Genomic DNA, 24683 nt, shown 5'->3' with positions numbered 1-24683 from the left:
TTCTCGACCTGAAACGTCACCCATTCCTTCGCTCCAGAGATGGAGCCTGTCCCGCTGAGTTACTGCAGAATTTTGTCTCTATCCATTTCCTCTAATTATTTTGGTGGTGGTGTTACATGAAAGAGGATGGTAAAGGCTAGTGAATAGCATGAGGCAAGTTTGGGGATGGTGTCGGGTGTGAGACTAATGAAAACTGATATTACCAAAGAGTGGCAAATATACTGTTGGAGGAATAATACCTGCTGCTGCAATGGCTGATTATCTCAAACTCTTAAATACAATATGGAGTCTAGAAGAAGGGGTCCTGATTGTCACTCTATAGAGTTTCATTAGAGCAGTATGTAGCCCAAAAACAAAGGTGAGAGTGAGAGGTTGAAATATAAAGTGTCAAGAAACCAGAACCTCAGTAACTGAATAGATACTGTTATGCATGCATACTGAATGCAAACTGAATAGATGTGTTGTGCATTGCAGTCATCCGATCAATGTTTGGTTTCCCCATGAATGCTCCATGAGTGCTGAAAGCTGTACAATACATTGAAAGAAAAACAGTGCAGGAGGAACACCAGTGGCCATATCCAACATATTCTCTGGCATTTCCTCCACCTGCAATGTGATCACACCATTAGTCACAGCTTCCCTTCCTGATCCCTTTCATTTTTCTGCATCACTTTAGTTCACTCATCCCTTTGAACCCAAACCATCCCCTCCACAGCTGCTTTGCCCTACATTTGCTGGAGATGTAACATCATGCTTTCTGTAGAGACCACTCCTTCTCCAACTCTTTCAATGACTCGCCTCTTCCCACACAGAACAGCTCCTACCCAGTTCCTTTCCCCTGCATCTGCAGGAGAAGCAACATCTGTCCTTACACACCTCCTCCCTCACTCCATCCAGGGACTCCAGCAGCCAGGCGAGATAGAGGTTTACATGCACCTGCTTGGACCTTATCTACTGCATTCAGTGCTCCCTAAGTGGCTTCCTTTACATCCACCGTTCCACTCCTCTCCCAGTCGCCGTCCACCAATCTACCTTTGGCTTTACATTTCACTCCTCTTGCATTTATCTTCATATCCGACACCCTTTTGTCTCCTTAAAACATAGAACAGTACAACACAGGAATAAGCCCTTTGGCCCACAATGTCTGTGGCAAACATAATGCCAAGACCCACTCTTATCTGCATATAATAGGTGTCCTTGAGACTCTTGAAAGGCGCCCATAAATAAAATTTATTATTATAATCCATATCCATCCATTCCCAGCATATTCGTGCCTTTCCAAGTCTCTTAAATGCTGCTTTTGCATCTGCTTCAACCATTGCCCTGGTAACACATTACAGTAACTCATGACCTACCAAGTAAAATACTTGCTCCCCACATCTCCTTTAAATTCTGCCCCTCTCCCCATAAAGCTATGCCTTCTAGTATTTGATATTTCTATCCTGAGCAAAGGGTTGTGATTGTCTATCTGTGCTTTGCATAATTTTATATATCTCTATCAGGTCGCCCCTCAACATTTGGTGTTCCAGAGAAAATAATCTATGTCTGTCCAACCACTCACTGTAACTATCATCTACACAAGAGGAGCAAAAGGGTGCTCCGGAAATCTCAGAACCAGCTCTGTTTAATTACTATTTAATAATATTCAACGGTATCAGGTAAAAACCAGCATGAAACTGGGAGCAGAGGAACAGAAGAAGGCTGAAGATGGACACAAAATGCAGGAGTAATACACTGGGTCCGGCAGCATCTCTGGAGAAAATGGATAGGTGACATGTTGGGTCGGGACCCTTCTTCAGACATCTACATTTACATCCAAGTCATTGATCTAAATCACAAATAACAAAACGGGTCGCTGCACAGAACCCTACGAAAGTCCCCTGGTCACAGGCTCCTGCCTGAGTCTTGTCCTTTCACCATGATCTTCTGTCTTCATTTTGTCAAATGCCTTCTGGAAATCAAAATACATTCTATCTACAGATTTCCCTCTGTCAACTCAGCCTGTTAAATCATCAATGAATTCCAATTCTAAGGAAGAGAGGGAAAAAGAGGGCAGATGTAAGAAGGGTTGGGGGAGTTCTCTTCCCTGTATCCCACCTGGACTCGCATCCATTTCCCCCCTCCCCCTTCCACATCCGCCTACATTCCTTTCTCTGGCTTCACAATGCTTATCGTTTCATGTCGGGCCTTTGTCTATCGCCCTATCAAAAACCTCCCTCAATCGTATGCACCTATCACTTGTCAGGCTTTGTCCTGCCCCCAAGAAGGATTCTGACGTGAAATGTCAGCTATCCAAGCTCGCCAGAGATGCAACTTGACCCCGAGTTATTGAATCTATGGTTAGAGTTATGCAGGTCGATTCAAGAACCCGTTGGTGGTACAAACCTGGAGGTTGAGGTGTGGGACTTCTGGTTTCTGTACCTCCTGCCCGATGGTGGCAACGAGAAGTGGGCATGGTCTGGATGATGGGGATCCTTGATAGATGCCGTCTTCTTGAGGCAGTGCCTCATAAGAGATGCTTGGTGGGGATCAATGGTGGCATGCTCGTGATGGACCGGGCCTAGTCCACCAATTGCTGCAGCCTCTTGTGTCCCTGTGCGATGGAATTACAGTACCGGACCGTGATATTGTTGTCTTGGAATAGCTCTCCCTCAGATCTATTGCCTACCGATAACAATTCTTTATAACTTTTCTCACCTAATATATTTCACCTTCAAGTTATGTAAATACTTTAATGCATCTCATCAAGGGCAGCAAGGTATTAGTCACAAATCAGCTGCAATTTAAATGCTGTTGCTTGGCCTGACCCCTTTGGTGTTAGCTCCTAGTTAACAATTACTCTATTACTCTCAGGTCAGCCTCCTGTAGTGTGCTCCGATGGTGAGGAGCCCTTGCTCATATTGTATAAGCAGGGAGATACAGCAGGCAATACCAGGAGCCATCACTTGATTGGCATCATTCGCCACACCTGTCTAACTCCATCTGCCAGCACCACCTTTCAATTTCTACTTATCCACCACTGCCAAACTCTCCAAAGCAACCAACAATCTGCACATTGCCCACTACATTCTTGCCACACTTGCGTGCAGAGGACTGGATCAGGAGAAGTGCTTGGGAGTGGGTATAATTGATCTGGGAAAGACTGTGGGTTGGGGCCGGGGAAATGTAAGCTTACAGCATTTGGTTTACAATTTGTTCGAACACCATTTGTTCGTCCACTCAGCACAGTTCACTGTAGATGATGCAATGGTTGAGATAAGATATGTGGTTGAATTCTTTGCAGGCACCAACTGAAGTGCCGACCACAGACCAAACACAAATGTTTGACTTCACTGCCAGCTGCAGATTCCTCCCTCAGCGCGCAAACTCTGACTCTCATTGCAGGGAGAATGATTTATTGCAAAGTGGACAAAGGACGAAAGGGTAATTGGTATTGTGGGAAATACAGTGAAAATCAGGTAAATTGTATCATACAAGAATGCATCAGGTAGTGCAAAAAGTAAAATAAACAATAGTGCAGAATATAGTGCTGAATAGAGAAAGTGCAGGCAAAATAAAACTGCAAGGGCCACAACAAGGTGGATTGGGAATTCATCCCTAGCATACAAGAGGTCTGCTCGAGAGTCTGATAACAGCGATGAAGAAGCTGTTCTTGAATCTAGTCCCCATCCTTTCAAGCCTTTGTATCTTCTGCCTGATGGCCGGGGGGGAGGCGATGGTAAACTCCAGACTATACTTCCATGTGCACAGAACGCCAACACACACATACAGCAGATAAAACGCTTACACAATGCCACCCCTTCTTTGTTGCTGCATCTAAATCCTGGAACTCCCAGCCCAACAGCGCCATGAGTGCTCCCACTCCCCCCCCCCACACCCCACAGGACAGAAGGACCTCCCTCTCCTGCTCAACTATGTCAATGGAGCTTCCTCCCCTTCACCAGAAGGGCAAATGCAGTTCAAGACCATGGCTCCCCAAGAGGTTGGCTCTCTTGGGCAATAAACAATGAATAATACAATGAATGACACGAGCTGCATCCACATCCAGAAATTTGAATGGAGGTTTTTAAACACTATTTTTTTGCTCCATGGTGTACATCAGAACATGAAGTCCACGCTCTGTGGTACATTTCACACCACACGCTGTTGAATGACCAGTTGTGAAGTAGAAGACGCCACACACAAACATCTGCTAAATAGATTTATTCAATGAAAGGTGTAAAATACAATACTGATAAAAAGTGTTTCTATGTATAGACACATACAAACCATGCCCAGTATCAAAATGTAGCCCCTTTCCATCAAGCTGGTACCGTCAGCAATGCACACAGTCAGAGACTGGGGACGGCTCTGCTGAATATACTTTAGGTTCTGGTTGCACATTGTCCATCCTGTGTAGATCAGCATGGAGAGGGGAACAGGAGGCAGCTTAATGATAGATGTAGACATCAGTTCCAGCGTGCACAGCAGACAAAATTCCAACTTGAATTGGGAAGGGTATACTGGGCTTTAAGGCAGGGTGTCCAGAAGCCTTTAAAAATGTAAACTGATCATCTTTTCCCCCCCCCCCCCCCCCCCCCTCCGTTTCCCCTTCCCCACCTACCCCCCAAATTTCAAATTTTCAGCTTAATCACGCTTTGGGCTCAGCATAGGCAATAGCACTGACACCCGGCCTATTGAGTAGGACTCCAAGGGGCACACCACTAAAAGGCTACTTTCACATTTTATCCATGCTCAGTACAAAGTCTGAGGTGGTTAAGTGACAATATTGGTGCAGTCTCTATAGCGGGAGTCCCAGGAAGAAGGTGGGAGAACTTAAGACCGCTGCCACTCTCACAGAAAGTAAAAGAGGTTGAATATTAAGCAGCGCCAAAGATCCCACATTTCACGCCATAAGGACATTTTAAAACTTATTCAGCTGCAACAAACTTTAGATTACAGCCTATATCACAACTAGGTATGCACCCCACAATCTGTAGCAGAACAGTGGAAACAGCCAGGAAAGGAACCTGCAGGCTCCCTGGTGCTGCTCGGCCCACTCACACGTCAGAGATGGGAGCGGGGAGCAGCAGAGGGCAAGGCAAGAATGTAGCTGTCAAATTGGATTACTCATTTAACACGTACCTCCTAGATTATCGAAGATAATCTCCTCGACCATCTGGGAGAATAATCCGAGTTGTTTCACAACTGTCACATTTGCAATGGATTCGGGATGCAATGGGGCACTGGCGTACGCTGGAACTAGTGGAACTGCTTTTGGGATTGGAGTCCAGAGGACTAAGTGCAGAGCCCATGAGTGACCAATTAATAACAGGAGTGTGGGATTCAGGAGGTTGGAAGAGGACGTTTGATAAGACCATACGACATCTGGTCCCAATTAAAGAAGGCAGCTCTAACAGAGAGGCATTCTCATCTTCTGGAACCATGCAGTCACCATGAGGTAACTTACCCCTCCAGGTTTATTCCTTTAATTGTTTTTCTTTATCATTCAACATGACAATATGGCATTTTAAAAACAAATTCAATTTCCTGCTTACTTTTCATTTGCATTGGAGAGGATAGATGGCTTGCACTGCTCCTGTAATATTAAAATTAATCCTGACTTGCTGAAATCCAATGTTCTGGTCTGTGTTGCTGTGCCTGTTCTGGCCATAAAGTCCACCCCTTGACCAGCTGGCAGGTTAGGCAGCTGCCTTTCAAAACCAGATTGGCCCAAAAATGATGATACAGACAGGTTTCTTTGGGCAGACTGTGTTATATACCATGTCATGTAGCAGGGAGCTAATCTTTGCTAGTTTATTGGCCGTTTCAACAACAGGACACAAAGAATTTCAGCTGAGGTGGGGCAGGATCTGCCCTCTTTAAACCATTGTTTACCGTGTGTTCCACTGAGCTGCAAAGTATGTGAAATGGAGTGTGTCCCATTCCCCAGTGTCAATATGCTCGCTCCTAATATTCTTTAAAAAACCCCACAGAAAACCAGATTCATTGGCCATGGTAATGGACAGAGATATTGCAATCTCACTCAATGAAGGAGAACAGAGGCCTGCTCTGATTTACTGGATATTCTTGGTGGAAGTGGGCAAGGGTAGAAAACAAGAGAGCAGTTACTGATGGTCATTTGGTGTAGTAAATCAATGTTGAGACTCATCTTGCCCAGAATGATCAGCCCAGCAAGAGGAAGGGTACAGCTATTTAAACTGGACCATTTATTCTCAATCACCGCACCATGTTTGGACATGCAGGAGACTCACAGCCATCTTAATAATGCAGAAGCTTCAGTTGTTCCAGTGGTTACTGCTCCACATCTCTGTTACTCACACACAATAATATTCTTCAATTCTGGACGGCAATCATGTTTGTACTGGAGTAGGTGGTGGGGGGGGGGGGGGGGGGGGGGAGGGGGTGGAGAGGGGGAGGGGGAGGGGAGGATGGATGGGATGAGAGATTTAAGAGGGGGTGAGGGGAGCTGTCATTTCCCCGTTTCCTGCCCCCTCATCTCCCCTGCATCCTCTTTTGAAAAAGGCTAAGATTCTCTTGTGCAAATGATAAGAGTCAACTATCTCCATTGGTGATCCACATTGAAGCTCTTCTGTAAACCTCTGCTTAGACGGACCAACACACAGCAAATAAGCAGTGTGCAAGATGATTAATTCATAAGGTCCAAATCATAGCCCCCACAGACCAAATGTGAAATGCAGTATACACTTTCCCCCAACTCACCACCCCCAACCCCCACTCAACAGGTCTGCAAAGTCCAAGTGACACATGTCCATTTTAGGCCTCTGCCATCTAGACCTTAGTCAGATTTGTCCTTCTTCTTGGCAGTGAAAGGTACTTTGCTGGCCACAGTGGAGCCCACTGTTGAGACGCCTCCAACCACAGCCGACACGCCGCCCTTCACCAATCCTACACCAGCCGCCGGCACGGTGGTAACAACCGTCTTGGTGGCCGACAGCCCTTTGCTACCAAGCCACACCACACCGCCTACCGTGGCACCAACGGCTCCCTTGGTGATGTTGTAGAGCCCGCCGGTGACTTTCCAAATCATCCCGCTCTCCGTCTTGGGATGATCCTTCGAAGAGTCAGGAACTAGGAAGGAGAAAGAAAGGTCAGTGGTCACATCAAAGCCCAGCATCACTGGTGAAATCCCCAGAGCAAATATCTTGGGTTGTTGGATTTACCCTTTCTCTCATACCAGAGCACGGACACCAGCTGAAAGGTACAGCCTGGATTGATATACCTTTCGTGACTTCCAAAGCACTGTATAATCCTTCTATAATACAAGAATTGCAGCACACAAATGCCAATGTTCTCACAACCATTGAGACGCAAGCAGATATTCTATTTTCAGCAATTAGTGAAATAAATATATGGAATAGCTTTGAGATTTCCTTGCTCCTCTGAAAAAGAGAGCCATGAGATCTTTTACATTTATCCAAGAAGGAAGAAGGCCCTTTCCCCAAGAGGAAATTAGAACCTCTAACAGTGCAACCCGACTCAGTCAGTACTGGAGAGTCAGTTTACATCGAAGGGTCAATTCTCTGGAGCTAGACTTAGATTCACAGCAATTGGCGGGGTATGGTATTGCACCCGGGTAAATGCAAAACGTGGGTAGATGTCACTGAACACTGGCCTGGCTACCTTCAACTACATCAGGCTCCAAAGGGTGACTGAAGTTCCATCCTAGCTGGTGCAAGTCAGGAACATCAGACACCCCAGATAGAGCATTGTGCAAATATTCCCCTGTAATCTGAATTCTGGCAATGCTAAGATTTCACAATAACCACTGGTCTTCTTTGGAGGACTCTACTCCCCTTATACTTATCAATAGTCAAATCTATCCACCAACATCTCTATTTGTGTGAAGTTTCTAGTTCCCAGCTACACCAAAAATCAGTTAAATTAGAATATAGATGACCAAGGGTGCTCTAATCAAGATGATTAAAGGAATGAATAGATTGGTGACAAGGTAATATTTCCACTGGTTAAAAAAAAAACCCCAAACTTCCAGCCATAGTTTTAAACTTGGAATCGGGCCATTCTGGGATGACTTTGGGAAATATTTCTCCACTCTGAAAAGGTGGAAATCTCCCCGAAAAACTGACAAGGCCTAGGTTCAATTAAAAACTTTCAGAAGGGAAATGGAAATGATTTTGTTATTTAATATTATTCTGAGATCTGTACAAAGGACAGTAGATAGAGGTGAAATGGAAAGCAGGATCACAATCCAACTGAATTGTGTTCTTCCAGGAGGAGAAAGCCAAAAATCGAACTCCTTTGTTTAAAATACTTTTTTTTTTAAAAAAGGATACAGCATGAAAACAAGCCCTTCGGCCAATCGAGTCTGCACCGACAGCGATCACCCCCTATTCGAGCAATATCCTACACACTATGGACAATTTACAATTTTTACCAAAGCCAAATATTTAACCCACAAACCTGACGTCTTTGGGGTAGGGGAGGAAACTGGAACCCAGAGAAAATCCACGTGTTCAGAGGGAGAACGTACAAACTCTAGACTACACCCGTAGTCAGGATCGAACCCGGGCCTCTGGCGCTGTGAGGCAACAACTCTACCGTTGCGCCACTCTTGTTGTTGACGGAGGAATAAACATTTCCAAAGCAATAATTCCGTTTCAGCCAGCTCTGGAGGGCGACTCATGTGACAAGGTTTATGCTCTACATGGGCAGGGAAAGGGGCATCACCCCAGCTACACCCATTGGGCTATGAGCATCCAATTTGGAGAATGGCTACATTCTGAAACAACCTAAATTAGGAGACGCACTCGATTCAATTGTTACTAGCTTTCGGCCAGCGGATTTACTCCCTTACCTTCTGGTTCACCCTCCAGAACGTTTTCTTCCTTGCTGCTTTGGGATGGTGATCGGTTCATTTCTGCGCCGTTAACAACCTGCAATGACAAGGGAGAGAGAAGGGTGAAATCTACATGCAGTACACAACTTATGTAGCGATCGCTCAATCACAAATTACAAACTGATGTGGGAACTTAATGGGTCCTGTAGAGGAATGGTTGACATTTCAGGTTGAGACATGATTCAGGACTAATTACTCCAGCACACTGAGTGAACTGTATCTAATCTTCATTTAATCGCATTCACCTCTACACCAACTTCTCAGCTATCTAGCACTATTTCTCCACACACTACTTGTGAAAATATTTGCTCTTTCTGCATATTTGTCTCTTTTTTTCTCCTCCTCCTCCTGCTGCAGTCCTCTAAAAAAACAGTCTAACCTTAATATTAGATCAGAGTAATCCATTTGTGCTCAATTTTTAAGCTTACATTGAACTAAATATGAGATTTTAGTTGCATTTTGCAGCGTTTACATTCATTTCTACTCTTTCCCAGCCTGATTCTCCCCATGCAGATGCTCCACTTTGAGTGGATAATGACACCAATGTTCACAGTTATTATTACCGAGCAATAGAAATTGGATCAGAAATTTCTGATTTAGACATTTATACTATAACACAGACCAACATGGAGTACATCATGCTGAAAGCTGTGAAACCAGCCCAATTCGTAGTGTCGCTTTGGTCAATTGCTTCTACGTATTGAAAATACTTCCTTCTAATTATTGTTCCATGAAAATACCATTGTTGGCAAATGTCAGCATAGATCAGGCTTTCTGTGAGTTGATACCTGCAGATATATGTAGGGCATTGAAATCATTTCTGGGCTGGAAGAGAACTACTAACAGAATAGGCCAACCAGAGCAATAAAAGTGTTAACTGCAGCATAGAGGGCAGTCGTAAGATATTTAGGGGAGGGGATGAAAATAAATAAAGCAGTGTAAATGGATTGGAACAGAATGCAAGTTATACAAGAAATTAGGATTAAAATGGTGGAAATAAGTTAAAGCAATGAGAGATACTCAAGCACCGACAGACTTCCTACACAGAAACATATGCGTGCTCCAAGCTCAGCATCCCGCAGCCATTGTGAAACATGTACCCAAAGCTTTTTATAAAGGATACAGGTGCAAACCATGCTCGTGCCTAATTTAAAAAAAGTCAGTTTAATTAATTTAGACTTTTTTTTTCACTTCTCCCAGCTGAGCAGCAAGTGCTGAACACAGCTCTCATTTTTACCCACTACTGGTGCACTGTATCTAATTATCAGGCACTTCGGAGGCAGATTACCGTTCCCTCCGCACTGCCCCCCCACTTCAAACACTCCCAGAGCAGGGACTGTGTGGGTTACATACAAGATTACTTTACTAATTAGGAACAAGGTGCACAAAGTTCAAATGTGACCTTAGTTCTGCCTCGTTTATTTTTTGCAGGTGTAAACAACAGTTTATCACACGTTTGAGCCTTGGGCTCGGAACTTTCTGCTCTGCTCATTTAAAGCTATTTTAAAAATCAACAATAAAAGCCACAAATTTGTTCACACGGCTCTGAAAAAGGCAATTTATTGTTAAAGTTGGCTTAACACATGCTAGGCCAATTCTGTGCATATTTCTGGGTCACTTACTGCCTTTCTGTTTAACAGTGTTTAATGTAATTTTCATTTCCCCTCACATGCACAGACTCTGTGGGTTCACCTCCCGTGCCCTCAAAAGCATTCTGCAGGGTTCCTATGTTGGCTGCGTAGGGGAGTCCGACACACAGAGGATGAGTGGTGGCCACCGGAGGCAAAGAGACGGCACGTTGGCTGTTTGCAGTGTGCTTGGACTGGAGTCCCTGCAGCAGCCGGGGGATCAAATGGATTGGGCCCCGTTGGACGTCCCACAGAGGCCTAGCTAGATCAGACACAGTCTGTAGCAGCATCAAGTGGCGGTGGAGTGCACTGATATAATCGCCTGGCCAGGCCAAACCTTGCGCCACTGACCCAGTGCCAACGTTGGGCCGATGGGCCTTTAAGGCCAAGATAGACTCTATACTTTTAAGAACTTGAAGAATACAAGGAGGCTCTGAGAGTGCGTTTGAGTAATGCTTCGGTGAAATCTACTATTCCTATACTAATTATTGCACTTTTGTACGTATTTTTGATTGTGCTTATACTGAATTTTACTGAATTGTATGCAAACCAAAGAATTTCATTGTATCTTGGTCCATGTGACAATAAAGTACCATCGAGCCATTTAAACTATTTTTGCAGTGAGAACTTCCCACAGAAGTGACTTCCTTGCGCCCTGTTGGCCTGTGAACCGCCAGTCTATGTTCTATCAAGACAACCAGCATTTATTCATGTTGACTGCTTGTTATTTAAACACCTCAGCAGGCGGCCGATGTATTGCAGAGCCCTCTGCACGAGGATGGCCCTCTCTGTAACACTGCTGGAACTCAAAACCAAACTTGCCCTTCCTCGTTTCCCCCCCCCCCCCCCCCCATCTCCATCAGTCTGAAGAAGCGTCCTCTCAAACAATTGTATGTCCATTTTCTCCCCAATTACATGTAATGGGGATTTAGATGGATCTACCACTTATCTTGCTGGATGGCAGAGGTATGGAACACAGATGAGGTGATTGTTCACTCTTTTACTCAGGGTAAGGGGTTCAAAATTAGAAGGTATAAATTTAAGATGAGAGGAGAAAAATGTAAATAGGAAACTTTTTCACAGGGAGTGGTGAGTTTGTTGACCAAGTTGTCAAAGCTGTAGAGGCGGGTACAATTATAATGTTTAAAATACGTGGCTAACGGTTTAGAGAGATAAGGGCCAAATGCTGGTAAATGAGACTAGCTAAAGAATGGGGTCAGCATGGACGAGTTGGGCTGAGGGTTTGCTTCTGTGCTGTATAACATTATGGCACCACAGGCATCCAGGGGACAACCTCAGTAGGGATCTGGAAGGACTCACCACTTGTCCACCCCCAAGATTTACAGGGAGTAAAGCGCTTCCTTGGAGAAACAATGTCCATGTAAGCTGTCCTTCCTGAAGCAGTCATCTCATAAAATCACAAATAAGGACTCACACAAGAGCCACTCCAAATCACGCTCACATTCTCTCAACTTCTGCAGCCATATACCGTGACTGACTGCTCACCCCTGCATTAAGTAGGTCCTGACTGTAATCAACTTCAGTGGAGGAGACTTCATTTACTGCAGCTTCAGACCAGAGGAGGGGTATGAGGGCCCTGGACTAGCTTGTGAAGAGCACTGCCTGCCTGTTCCTAGTGTATGGCGACAGACTGTTGCCTGTCACAGGTTGGCGAGAATGACTCAATGAAGAGGAGTGCTATCCACAACTGTCTGTATTTTGGTGCCATCTCTGGTTCAGATAACGACTGCTCCCATGGGCTAATGGAAAAGTGGTGAACTCTTCCCTTTGACCATGCAGCTCAGATGACCTCCTTAATACAGCAAACTGAGCTAAGGCAGCAATCATCATCAGCAGCAATCTGCTAGGGCGAGGCTGTTTTGAATGACTGTTTCCCAGTCTCCAGGGGAAAAGCAGTCCAGGCTTATGTGGGAGGGTGCTCTTGAGGTTGCAGGAGGTTGGAGATCTCAGCAAGAACAAAGAATGCATTTAGAGTCAAATACAAAGTGCTGGAGCAACTCAGCGGGTCAGGCAGCATCTGGTGAAAGAATGGATAGGCAATATTTCAGGTGAGGACCGTTATTTAGACTGATTGAAGTTGGGGGGAGAAAGTTGGAAAGGCGAGGTGGCATGGAACAAAGCCTAGCAAATGATACAGGTGAGGAGGGTTTGATTGGCAGATGGTTGGCGTAGGTGACAAGATGAAAAGGTGACAAGGGGTGTCGGATAAGGAAGAAGAGGAATAAAATGTAAAGCAAGAGAGAGATAAATAGGTGGAAGGAGGGGGTAGGAAGGGAGAAATGGGCGAGCACCAGGGCCAGAGAAAGCAATGGGGAGAGAGAGGAGGCGAGCAGAATATGAGATGCTGTTCCTCCAGTTTATGTGTGGTCTTACCCTGGCAATGGAGGAGGCCCAGGACAAGGAGGTAGGTACTGAAATGGGAAGGGGAGTTAAAATGGCTAAAAACTGGGAGATCTAGCAGACTTTGGCTGAGCAAGCACAAGTGTTCGGCAAACCAGTTGCCTAGTCTAGGCTTGCTTCTCGCCAATGTAAAAGGGGCACATCAGGATCACCAAATGCAATTTAAGTATTGGCCCTTTAAATAGCCCAGCGTATGGGGGGGAAACAGGATTAGCAAAACCTGTTTTTTCAGTCAGTAATTAGGTGCAGTTTTACGTTCCAGCGAGATTTAAAATCCCATTGCAGATGAATCTTGTATGTTGCGCATCTGACTCCAAGGAAAAGGGCTCAAGAGGATAAAGATACAACTGAAAAATAAATTGAGATGAATATCCATACTTGAAAATGTGCACAAAATTGTTCCACTCTGGTTAACGCCAGGTTTATTTATGGTGTTTTCTGAACAAATTTCTTAAGCTTAATGTCAATATTATCTGAGCAAAGCCCTGAGCAATCCGAACGTCAATCCTCATTATCTATACAATTCTTTTATTTTTCACACTGAACACCTGCCGTAACAAAATTTAAAACCATCAGAGGGTGAAACATGATAAGCAGCCCTTCCCCTTTACACCTAATGCCAAGTACACTCAGGGATGTTTGAAATCAGTACAATAAATTTTCATTTGAGCAAAGAGTACACTCAGTATCCTAATGGTCTCATTTGATAGCTGAACCTTTAATGCTGCCCACTTGGCATTTAAGCTATGCAAACTACAAACCTTAAGGGCCTGTCCCACTTTGCTGTCATTCACGCGCCATTTATGCTACCTGCTAATGTGTGGGTAGCATGTGGGTGGAGCATGGGTAGCGCGCATGGAGTGGTGTGGAGGAGTGTGGACTTCGTTCTGAACTAAATCTTCGCGCGCCACCGGCCTGTCGCGTAACTGACGGCCAAAGTGGGACAGGCCCAAGACCTTGGCGCAGCGCAACGTCTCACCTCCAACAGCAGCAAATGCAGGCAAGCAATCGCCACGCTCTGCCTGGGGCTCACGGCCGTTGCGGATCCGGATCCGCCCCCACTTCTACTCCCAGAGCGGGGCCAAGACGATTGGAGATAGACACAAAATGCAGGTGTAACTCAGCGGGACCGGCAGCATCTCTGGAGAGAAACAATGGGTGACGTTTCGGGTTGAGACCCTTCTTCAGACTGAAGAGTCTCGATCCGAAACATTCCTTCTCTCCAGAGATGCTGCCGGTCCCGCTGAGTTACTCCTGCATTTTGTGTCCATCTTCAAATGGCGTCACGTGCTCCAGACGGCTGTGCGGTTTCATGCTGACGCACGAGACAGTCGCGCATCGGTCACTACCGGCCTGTCGTGTAATTGACGGCCCAAGTGGGACAGGCCCTTAAAATCACACATTGACGCTATCCTACTGCTTACCAAAATCTCTGTGAAAAAAACCACAACACTTGAGCAGCAAAACAATGTGCTTCAAGTCCTTCAATAATGCAGTTCCTGACAATGACATCAGAACGAGACGCTCCTTGGGAAGCAGGAATAGCTCATTGATGATTGACCTCTTGCAGTCAACACATTTTCAAGGGCATCTTCATGCAGATTTGCAGTACTAAATACTGATGAAAATTGTTTGCATTAGTCTTCCATTACTTAAGGCATCATAACGGGGAGCAACAATATCTGCTGGCCACATTGATTGCACTCCGATTCCAGACTGCATGAGGTAACTCATCATGGCCCGAGTTATTTTCACACAGCTCACGAGGCTTCCTCCTACAGGCTCACTGTTCTCTCCCTTGAATGGTTCTAAGGAATGGACAAGGATCACACAGGGATGGGTGTTGATACAGCAAATGATGATGTATATGAAAATTCATGAGCGTTCACATTGTGCATTGCAACGACAGCTGCACAGCATTTCAGTTCAGCTGCCTGGATCATCTTGTGGGTCAACTGAGGAAGAAATGTCTTCCCACTTGGTACCTAGGTACAGAACAGGAAATTACATGAAGTGAAGTGAGGCTCCCCCCTCTGCATCAACTCCAGAGAAAAGAGGAAAACTGACTGCTCAGCACCCCATACACATCACTGGCAACACTGGCTTTTGTTGTCCCTTTTCTTCCAAGTTGCTCCAAACGGAGGAAGCAGTTAGGAATCAACTAACTAGAGTCCAGCATGGTTATACAGCATGCAAACAGGCCCTTTTATTTTCCACACATTTCTATCAATTGGCCCCAGATTTTACGACTCACTTCGGGCAATCTACAGTCATCAATTAACCTACCATTTGCATGTTTTTTGGTCTGTGGGAAGAAACAAACGCGTTCACATGGAGAATATGGAAACTCCATGCAGATTGCACCCAAGGTTAGGATTGAAACTGGGTCAGTGGTAAAGCAGAGACTCTACCAGCTGCACCACTGTCACCCAGAGCAGAGGCATACAGATAAATGAAAATAATTTGTTTGTGGTATTGGAATAAAAAAAAGTTATTAAGCTCTCTCAACATCAGCAAGTTGGTACACAGCTTCCCCTGAAGTGATAGACCAGAACAATACATGAACTAGACAAAAGTTCTGTTACTCTTTAGTTTACACAGGTGGCTGTCAACCACTTGACTGAAAGACCACAGTAAGTTTTCTAGAAGCAATGTTAAATATTTGCAATGAACAACCAGTCAAGCTATCTGTTTTATACTTGCAGCTAAGACACAGACCAAGCCTGCGCTGGGATAAGCAGATTTCAGTAAAAGCTTGAACTGCAGCAGGATTCAATTGGTGCTACACTGACATAGGGCAGTCCCTATGGAAAATATAACCTGCTATGTTTTGGTCTAGATAGCTGCCCCTGATGGAGACCTGCCTGGCAGCAATTAGAAAGAAGACACAAGGTGCTGGAGTAACTCAGTGGGTCAGGCAACATCTCTGGCGAACACAGACAGATGACTTTCCCAGTTGGGACCTTCTTTCAGAAGTCAAAAGAAGGGTCTCAACCGAAATGTCACCTATCCATGTTAGCCAGAGATACTGACTGATCGCTGAGTTACTCCAGCACTTTGTCTTTTTTTGTAAACCAGTTTTTCATGTCTCCACCAATCTGAAAGCATTCCTTATAGAGAATGTGGACAATCTTTGTGATTGCCTTGTACACAATACTTCCCTCCAGCAAATAATATTATCTGAAGACACAATAGACTGCAGATGCTGGAGGCTTGAGCAAAAACTAAAGCACTAGAGAAACTCAGCAGGTCAGGCAGCATCAGTGGACAGGGGACATGGTCTGAGGATGAGTCACGACCCAAAACAGTGTCTGTCCATTTCCTTCCACCGATGTTACCTGACCATCTGAGTTCCTCCAGCACTTTGTTTTTGCACCAGTTATGTAAGCTACCAACTTCAGAATCTGGGACTGGAACTAGGAAGTACAAATCAGCAGATGCAAGAGTGCTGATGGTGTGGGTGTGCTCCACTCGGGCTTGGCTGATAGAATCTCAGTTATCTGGCTCTGCACAGGCATTTGCAAGAAATTCATATACAGCTTCTCAGCAATGCTCCCAAAATCTCAACAACGTTGTTTCTGGATATGGGAGCCAACAAGGGTAATTAAAGTCTGCTTAGTGCAGATCCCACATTTTTTTTGGAGATTTCTGAAAGCAGAATTAGAGCCATGCAGAAGAGTCTCTAATTATTGTGACTAACTGGGCGGCACGATGCAGCACCATAGACAGGGTTTGATCCTGATGACAGGTGCTGTTTATACGTAGTTCGCATTTTCTCCCTCTGAGCACCGGCTTCTCTCCGGGTGCTCCGGTTTCCTCCCACACACCAAAGACATACAGGTTTGTAGGTTAATTGGTTTTGGGAAAATCGTAAATCATCCTGTGTATAGGATAGTATTAGAGTACAGGGTGATCGCTGGTAGGCATGGAATCATTGGGCCAAAACGCTTGTTTCTGCACTGCATCTCTAGTTTACCTCTAACCCAAGATGTTTCACATGCAATTTCAAACATTATTTACACAGTCTTAACCAGCTATTAAAGAAGGTTTAAAAAAACATAGCTTTTCAAACCAAACCACAGTAAAGTTTAGTAAAGAAGAAGCAGCTACAAACATTTAACTAGTCAAGCCGTCTGATATACATGTAGAAACAAGGAACTGTAGATGCTGGTTAATACCAAAAAACACAAGTGCTGGTGTAACTCAGCAGGTTAAGCAGCATCTCTGGAGAACATGGCTAGGTGACATTTGAGGTCTGAAGAAGGGTCTCCAGCACTTTGTTCCCATCTGGTTTTTGATGCAGCTCGGGCAGAGACTGGGCACATGCTGGGGAAGCAGAGATTGAGCTGTAGCAGAAATGAACAGAAGAACGACAGAGGAACAGCACCTTGATAGCTGAAGGTACCACCATAAATGGTTGACCAGTTAAACATGGAAATGATCAGAACTGGAGGAGTACAAGTATCAGAATGTTGTAGGGTTGTTGGAGATTATGAAGGATGAGATCAAGGCACAGAGTAATTTTGAAAAAAGGGTAAAAAGACTGGGACCCCCACTGCAGATTAACAAGCTTGACGAAAGGAAAATATGTGCAGAAATATGGATGAGCTCAGGCTTATAAAATTTGACCCAAGCCATAGGATCCAACCATAAACCCAAGTACTGCTTCCACTCATAAGCCTCACTGCAGCACTGCCCACAATCGGTCTTCCTTCCTTGCACCACAGCACTGACCAGGACTGTGTCTTCCCACATCCCTCTCCCAACTCCAACTCCATTACCAGCTACCATCATTATCCCACAACCACAAACTATGGCTGGATTGGCGGTTCACCCCCACTACTTACCACAGTACCAGCGGCAATTGTTCTCACTCCTCAAGCCCACACAAGGTTCCAGCCAGGTTTGTTCCTCCACACACTCCCAGTGTACATGATCACTCCCCCTTCCTTCAATCCAGGGCACCAGCTCAATTTTCTCAGCAATTAAGCCCTCCATCATCCCATCCCACCTCAACCTGCTTTCACCAGTTATTTCTTCTCCCTCCTGCCCTACCACCACCAACTCAGCTTTAGTCACCAAATAAGGGGATACACAAAGCAAGTTTGTTGGGCCCCTTCCCCAAGACAAAAATAATCACAGGTAGTCACTGACACACCCATCCCATGCAGCTCACCAGAATTTCTAGGCCATTACAGTTTGCAGCTATTCAGATGGGAAATGGGATCAGTGCTTCAGCAAGTTGTGGGATACCTGAACAGTTCTAATTACTTCTTAATCAGACGTCTCGCAATGTTTGAACTCAAAGGCCAATTTTTATCTTTGCTCGTCATGAGCAAAAAAACCCGTGATTCTTGCTCAGCTCCTTTTCAACAACGTGTGGCTGGTCCGGCAGCAGCTCAACTCTGGAATTTTTAAAATGCAAGAAGTGTTTAGCCCCGTTTAAAGTAACTTTTATTTTCTTTCCTTGTTCTGATGGAAGATCCCAAACCCAAAATGTTAGTTTCTTTCTACAGTTAAAGCCTAACACGCTGAACATTTTGTGTTATATTTGCAATTGCATTAAATGCTTATGTACTGTGATTAACATATTAAAGCTATATGCAAACTATTCCTACATGCATGGCTAAACTTGACAAATACATCCTTGGGTTTTTTAACTATGCAAGCCAAGCCACTCTGTCATTTCAACATATCACAAACTACCAGAGGTACATCACTCAAAATTCAGGAAAATGCTAAGTGGCTCAAACTTTGTTTTAGTCATAAATAAAAAACTGTTACTATTAAATATCTTATACAACAATTCTGAAGTAAATGAAAAACCGGAGTGGTAAAATGTCTATCCTTTATTTGTCTCTATATGTGCGTTGAGGTGTGTAATTTGCTGACACTTCACTGGGAATGTTAGCAAACTTGGCAAAATACAGGTCATTAGACCAGCTGATTAAAATCTTGGCAAGTACTAAGGATAGTTGTAAATTCAGGCACAGATTCAGGCCAAGGGAGATAAGATTTTAATGTGCATGTAACTTAAAGCACACGCATAAATGACTGCGCAAACACAAGGATGGTGTACAAAAGGATTTGATGAAATAGTGTAGAATTCAAGGCTAGAAACCAAGGTTGGAAGGATTTAGGATCCTAACAAACATTAAAATCATCTGTCCGTGGTAATTTCACCTCTGCTCTTCATTCTTAATGGGATGGGCCTTGAATAAATTTGAACCAGAACACACGCACCACACGTCTCTGTCCTGCAATTCCTGCGGACTTCTGCCACAGGAAATATAGGATTTTGGTGTGTGTACTTTATCATAATTTCTTACAATGCTATGTACGACAGTGATCGCAACTTCTACTGAAGTGTGGATGGCCATTGGCTCGCTAGAAGCTCATCTGCCCTTTGACAGGTCTTATTTTTGGTCTTGCTGAGGGTCCACAGCCCCCTCCTCACCTGGCAAACTTGGTGGGGGAGACGGTTTAGTCGCCGACTATCCGACCATGGAGCAGGTAGCACGGTTTACATGGTACCCGTGGCAGGGGGAACTCCTTCCGACCTGACAAAGATAAACTTACTCAACACATTAAAAAGGAATCAAACCAGCATTATTAATCATAATCTACCATTCTTGGCATCGTCCTGCCCTTTGTTGTGAAATGCCATATTTTGATGCGTTCCTAAGTGGTATCGAATGACATTTTTCTGAAGCAACCAGATTTACATAAAACTGCACGTTTGGCATTTGCACAATGTAAAGGACCAATAACTCACACACACACTCATTGCAAAACACTCTTGACACTGCCTTCTCCTAATCGCCATTGATAGTTTGAATCTTTTCAACTTCTATTTCTGAACTTGGAAACCTTTTAGAATGTGTTCTTCCAAGGTGCCACCACTGGTTTGCCGACTTGAAACCAGTGCATTGGTGTATGAGGAACTGATGCAGGCACCATATTAAGGTTCACTCCTTCTGTCATCACCCCACACCTTCCCACCCCAAGGGTCTTGGCTTCGACCTCAATCTCTCCATGGAGCAATCTATCCAAAGGCATGGCTTACCTAATAGTATCACATAGATCTTGCAGTCTTTTGTAACCCGAGATCCGGGCTCACATCGATGCTTTGAATAATCTGTCAGTTGAGCATTTGATCACTGTTCTGCTCAGTCTGCCAGTTTCAGAATCATTCCAGGTGGCCACAGCCGTCAATGCCACCTGCACTTTGCTGTTTACAGCAATTCTCGTAAGGTCACTACTGCATTATATTCTAGACATGACTTGCTCTACTTTAAGCACAGATGAAGAGACAGCATGGGCACATGGGTCTGCTAGCTTCCTAATGAAAGAATACACTTATGTACCATTTCAAACTTCAGTTTAGATCCTGAAGCTCTTCATTACACACAGGGGCTTCAAATCCCTCAATGTCAAACATGTCTATAATAGGTACCAGTGGGAAGCAAGGACGGCAGGCACACAAAAGGGAGGGCCTGTCCAGACCTGCTGTCAGCGATCGTCTGATACAGCAGCGATTCTCATGACATGTGTAGCACACTGGGTTCACTCAGTCTGCCAGATTGGGATTAACTGTATACAAGCGTAATAACAACCAGCTTCTAGCATGGGAAAGAACCAAAGAGTCTGGTCAGTGAATCCACATCTTCCAGTTCCCATCAGCAGATTACATTGGCACAGGCAACTGAAAAACATGTTTAAGCTTACCAAGGTTTTCACAACCTCCTCTTCAGTTAAACCTTGCCCATTGCATGGCCTCTGTGCAAGGGCACAAAAATCACTGTGCCAAGCATTTAAAGTCAGATTCAGACAATACTTAGCTTCAAAATGTATATTACTTTGGTTCAAAATGTAATTTCTCTGTGACATTACTGAAGGTTAAGCCAGGCCAGAATCATCAGCCTGGGCCCATTGCACCTGTTGTATTTTAAAATCACTCTCCAGACAGACTTAATCCCTTCATGGCTAACTACTTTCATTGGGAAACTTACAGATTTCAATCTATTATGATATTGAAAGAGACATACGAGTCAATTGGCCCAATTGATGAGAAGCTAGGGTCGACCACCAATAGGAAAGATGGAGCCAATAAGATATGCCGTTGATAAAAGTTCCATTAGAAATAATGTACAGGTGCACAACCTTTTATCCGGTGTTCCAGAAACCGAAAAGCTCCGAAAACCGGCCATTTTTTCCAGATGTCGTCTGCGCACCAAAGCTCGCGTTTGGCGCCAAACCTGACCCAAAACGACCCACGGTCAACCCAGGTCTGTACTACTGTAGCGGCTGCCTCCTCCCTGGAGACCGGGAGACGCTTAAACATCTGTAAATCATTGCTTAAATGTTAGTCAGTTAGTTTGGAGGGCTTTTATGTGAAGGGGGGTGAAGGGGTAAACTTTAATTCTTAGTCCCCTACCTGGTCGGAGAGGCGGGGAGCGGTCAATGCCTTGCCGGGTCGCCGTGCAGTAAGCTCCGCAGCGCTGTGGGTCTATTTGTGCGGGTGTGGTGCGGTTGTAGCTCCGACCGGCAACTCTACCCCTGGCTGCGAGGCGCTCCAAATCCAGCGCGGCCCGCGGCCCTCTTGCCCCAGCTCCGCGAATAACGGGAGTCGGCGACGTCGCAGCGCTGGGAAACCAGCGGGTCTGGGCAATGCCTTACCCACATCGCCGTGCGGCAAGCTCCGGAGCGCTGTGGCCGCCGACACACAACATCGCGGAGCGTCGCTGGATTTGGAGCCGCGCAGCCAGGGGTAGAGTTGCCGGGGTTGGAGCTCCAACCGGCGCCGCCCGCGGCCGGACAGAGCCCCTAACTCCGCGGCTCCAAATCCAGCGACGCTCCGCGAATGTTGGAAGGAGGCGGCCACAGCGCTCCGGAGCTTGCCGCACGGCGACCCGGTAAGGCATTGCCCGCTCCCCGCTGGTATCCCAGCGCTGCGATGCCGCCGACTCCCGCCGGGCCCGGAGCTGGGACGGCCGGCCGCGGGCCGCGCGGGATTTGGAGCGCCTCGCAGCCAGGGGTAGAGTTGCCGGGGTCGGAGCTCCAACCGGCGCCGCCCGCGGCCGGACGGAGCCCCCAGCTCCGCGAGGTTGGGAGTCGCTGACCAGGTAGGTAGGGGACTAAGAATTAAAGTTTCCCCCTTCACCCCTACACCACCACCACCACCACATAAAATCCCTCCAAACTAACTGACTAACATTTATGCAATGATTCTCCCGGTCTCCGGGGAGGAGGCAGCTGCTCCAGACTTTTCAAGCCGCCCGCGCTACCTACCTAATCTACGCTAAAAATCTTCCATTCTGAAATCCGAAAATGTCCGAAATCCAATGGAAAGATGGAGCCAATAAGATATGCCATTGATAAAAGTTCCATTAGAAATAATGTACCAGTGAAACATACTGAGGAAATGCTGGCCAATCTGTAACTATCTACCATCAATATATCAATGAGATTAATTACTTCCAGAGGCAAGGTTTTCAAACATATTTAAATAATGACTTCCTTTTGATGACTACAGTATTTCTTTCTGTAACCCAACAAGTGTTGACACTATGCAAGATAAGGAATCAAGGAGACTGGTCAGAGAATCCACACCTTGCAGTTCTCAACGGCAGATCCCATACACAGAAGCAATTGAAAGACAAGTTTAAGTTTATCAAAGTTTTCATGTCCGACAGTATAGTTAAACCCTGCCTATTTCACGGCCTCTGTTCAAGGACACAAGGGAACTCGATGCACCACTATGTGCTCTCAAGTCCACCTGCCAAAATAACTTGCTCTGGGGAATTCACAAAAATAGAAATGATGTGAGTGAAGCCACCAAAGTGACTCGTAGACCACTATGTTAGCCGGGGTCAATGGTGGTTGACCTCTGTAATGATCTTATTACGGGCTCTGCATATAGGGTACAAGATGCTGTGAGACAATTTGCTTTGTACAAGTACAATGACAAAGTCAAACTTTGAGTAATTCCTTCTTCCATGGTAATGATGCTTGAGGCTGCTTTCAAGATGACAGGATTGAGCTATCAACATGAAAGTAATGCGGAGGTAGACACAAAATGCTGGAGTAACTTAGTGGAATAGGCAGCATCTCTGCAGAGAAGGAATGGGTGACGTTTCGAGTCGAGACCCTTCTTTAGACTGATGTCAGGGGAGTGGGCGAGACAGAGATAGAATGTAGTCAGAAACAGACTGGTGGGAGAACTGAGAAGGGGGAGGGGATGAAGAGAGAGGGAAAGTAAGGGCTATTTGAAGTTAGAGAAGTCAACGTTCATACCACTGGGGTGTAAGCTACCCAACCTCCTCCTGACAATGACGATATATATATATATCGCATTATTAAAAATACACTGCAACCAACGAGAACTGTGTGAATGTGAACAATATTAACACACCAACCCAACTTGAAACCACACGGTGCACAGCACTTTAACTCCCCCTCCCATTCCCAATCTGACCTTTCCGTCTTGGGCCTCCTCCATTGTCAGGAGGAGGTTGGGTAGCTTACACCCCAGTGTAAGCTACCCAGTGTAAGCTTCACATCGAGGCCATGTGAAATGGAAAGCAAGTCTTATTTTCAATTTCATTCCTGTTTGCATGTATAGTATTTGAATTAGGTTGATTAAATAAAGCATTGCCCATTCTGGACAGAGCTAGACGATTACACAACAATTCAAATTAGCAACTGTATCAGCGGACTAATAACATTAGAGCCAGAAATGGAAGCATGATCACAATTTCCAAATAGACATTCCAACATGCTCAACAGTTCCGAATACACTCAGCTCTCTTCAAGTCCCCATTTACCCAACACACGCCGTGGGAGAATATTCCCTATCTGGTATCATTCTGGTGAGCTTATCCATGCTAATGCCGATATACTCCACATGTATGTGGTGACCAGAACTAAATGCAACACCGCTAATTAGCTGCAACCATTGCTCTTCCTGGCCGTTAATCCCCTTGCTGTCAAAATATACATCTACCTGGCATGTCACTAATATTTCTGATTACCATAATCCACTGTTTAGAAACCCAATACATTTCACAGAACAGATTCCTATCACCACCAGAGTGGGATAAGTATTCAAATATAGCCTGATATCATTCTTTGTTGCAATATGAAGAGTCGTATGGTCACAGGAACATTTTCTCAGATCGGTTGTGACATGAAAACTAAAGTTTAGGAACAGTAGTATACCTGAAAATGTAAATGATAGCAAAACAACCTGTGTGCCAGGAGTAGGCATTGCATGGAGCCTGACTTCAACTACATCCCTCAAGCTAAGAAATGATGGTGCTTCCTGAGTCACAGCTGGCCTATCAAATGCATGTCTGTCTTTCATTACAGCTGGAGGAGAATTAAGAGGGCACCATTATCGGTTGCAGCCGGCAGTGTAATTCCCCTAGCATGGAGAACTAAAAATACTCCAGTTTTGGGACTTGCTGGTTTGCCTACATGAATGCACTACTTATTCTCAAACCCACTGGGGATCAGCCACAAAAATAATAAAGCTTAATTATCTTTTACACCTGAACAGACCCCGAGGCTAAGATCACCAACCTCTGAGCACATGATTGTTCCCTCGTTATGTTCTGGAGGGCAATTTCTTACTACTCAAAAATATGCAATAATTTTTTTGCTTAGTTTAGAGATACAGCGTGGAAATAGGTTCTTCGGCCCGCCGAGTCCGCATTGACACTACACATTAACACTACCTTACACACAGGAGGGAC

General features: G+C 45.1%; 1 protein-coding gene across 2 annotated transcripts in view; it reads right to left on the bottom strand.

Annotated features, from left to right (window-relative positions):
- Positions 1–4188: 4188 nt before the first annotated feature.
- The window catches only part of LOC129708789 (transmembrane protein 263-like), a 29368-nt gene continuing 8873 nt past the window's right edge, over positions 4189–24683 (bottom strand). For both annotated transcript variants that reach the window (XM_055654759.1, XM_055654758.1), the window contains 2 exons: positions 8837–8915; positions 4189–7092 (listed from right to left, as the gene is read on the bottom strand). In XM_055654759.1, coding sequence (XP_055510734.1) covers positions 6800–7092; positions 8837–8897 — 354 coding nt within the window. In that variant the 5' untranslated portion in view covers positions 8898–8915 and the 3' untranslated portion in view covers positions 4189–6799. The remainder of the gene's footprint in view (positions 7093–8836; positions 8916–24683) is intronic.

This window comes from Leucoraja erinacea, chromosome 24, assembly GCF_028641065.1.
Source record: "Leucoraja erinacea ecotype New England chromosome 24, Leri_hhj_1, whole genome shotgun sequence".
Taxonomy (NCBI): domain Eukaryota; kingdom Metazoa; phylum Chordata; class Chondrichthyes; order Rajiformes; family Rajidae; genus Leucoraja; species Leucoraja erinaceus.
Note: the sequence above shows the minus strand (reverse complement) of the source record. Positions and strands in the feature narration are given on the sequence as shown.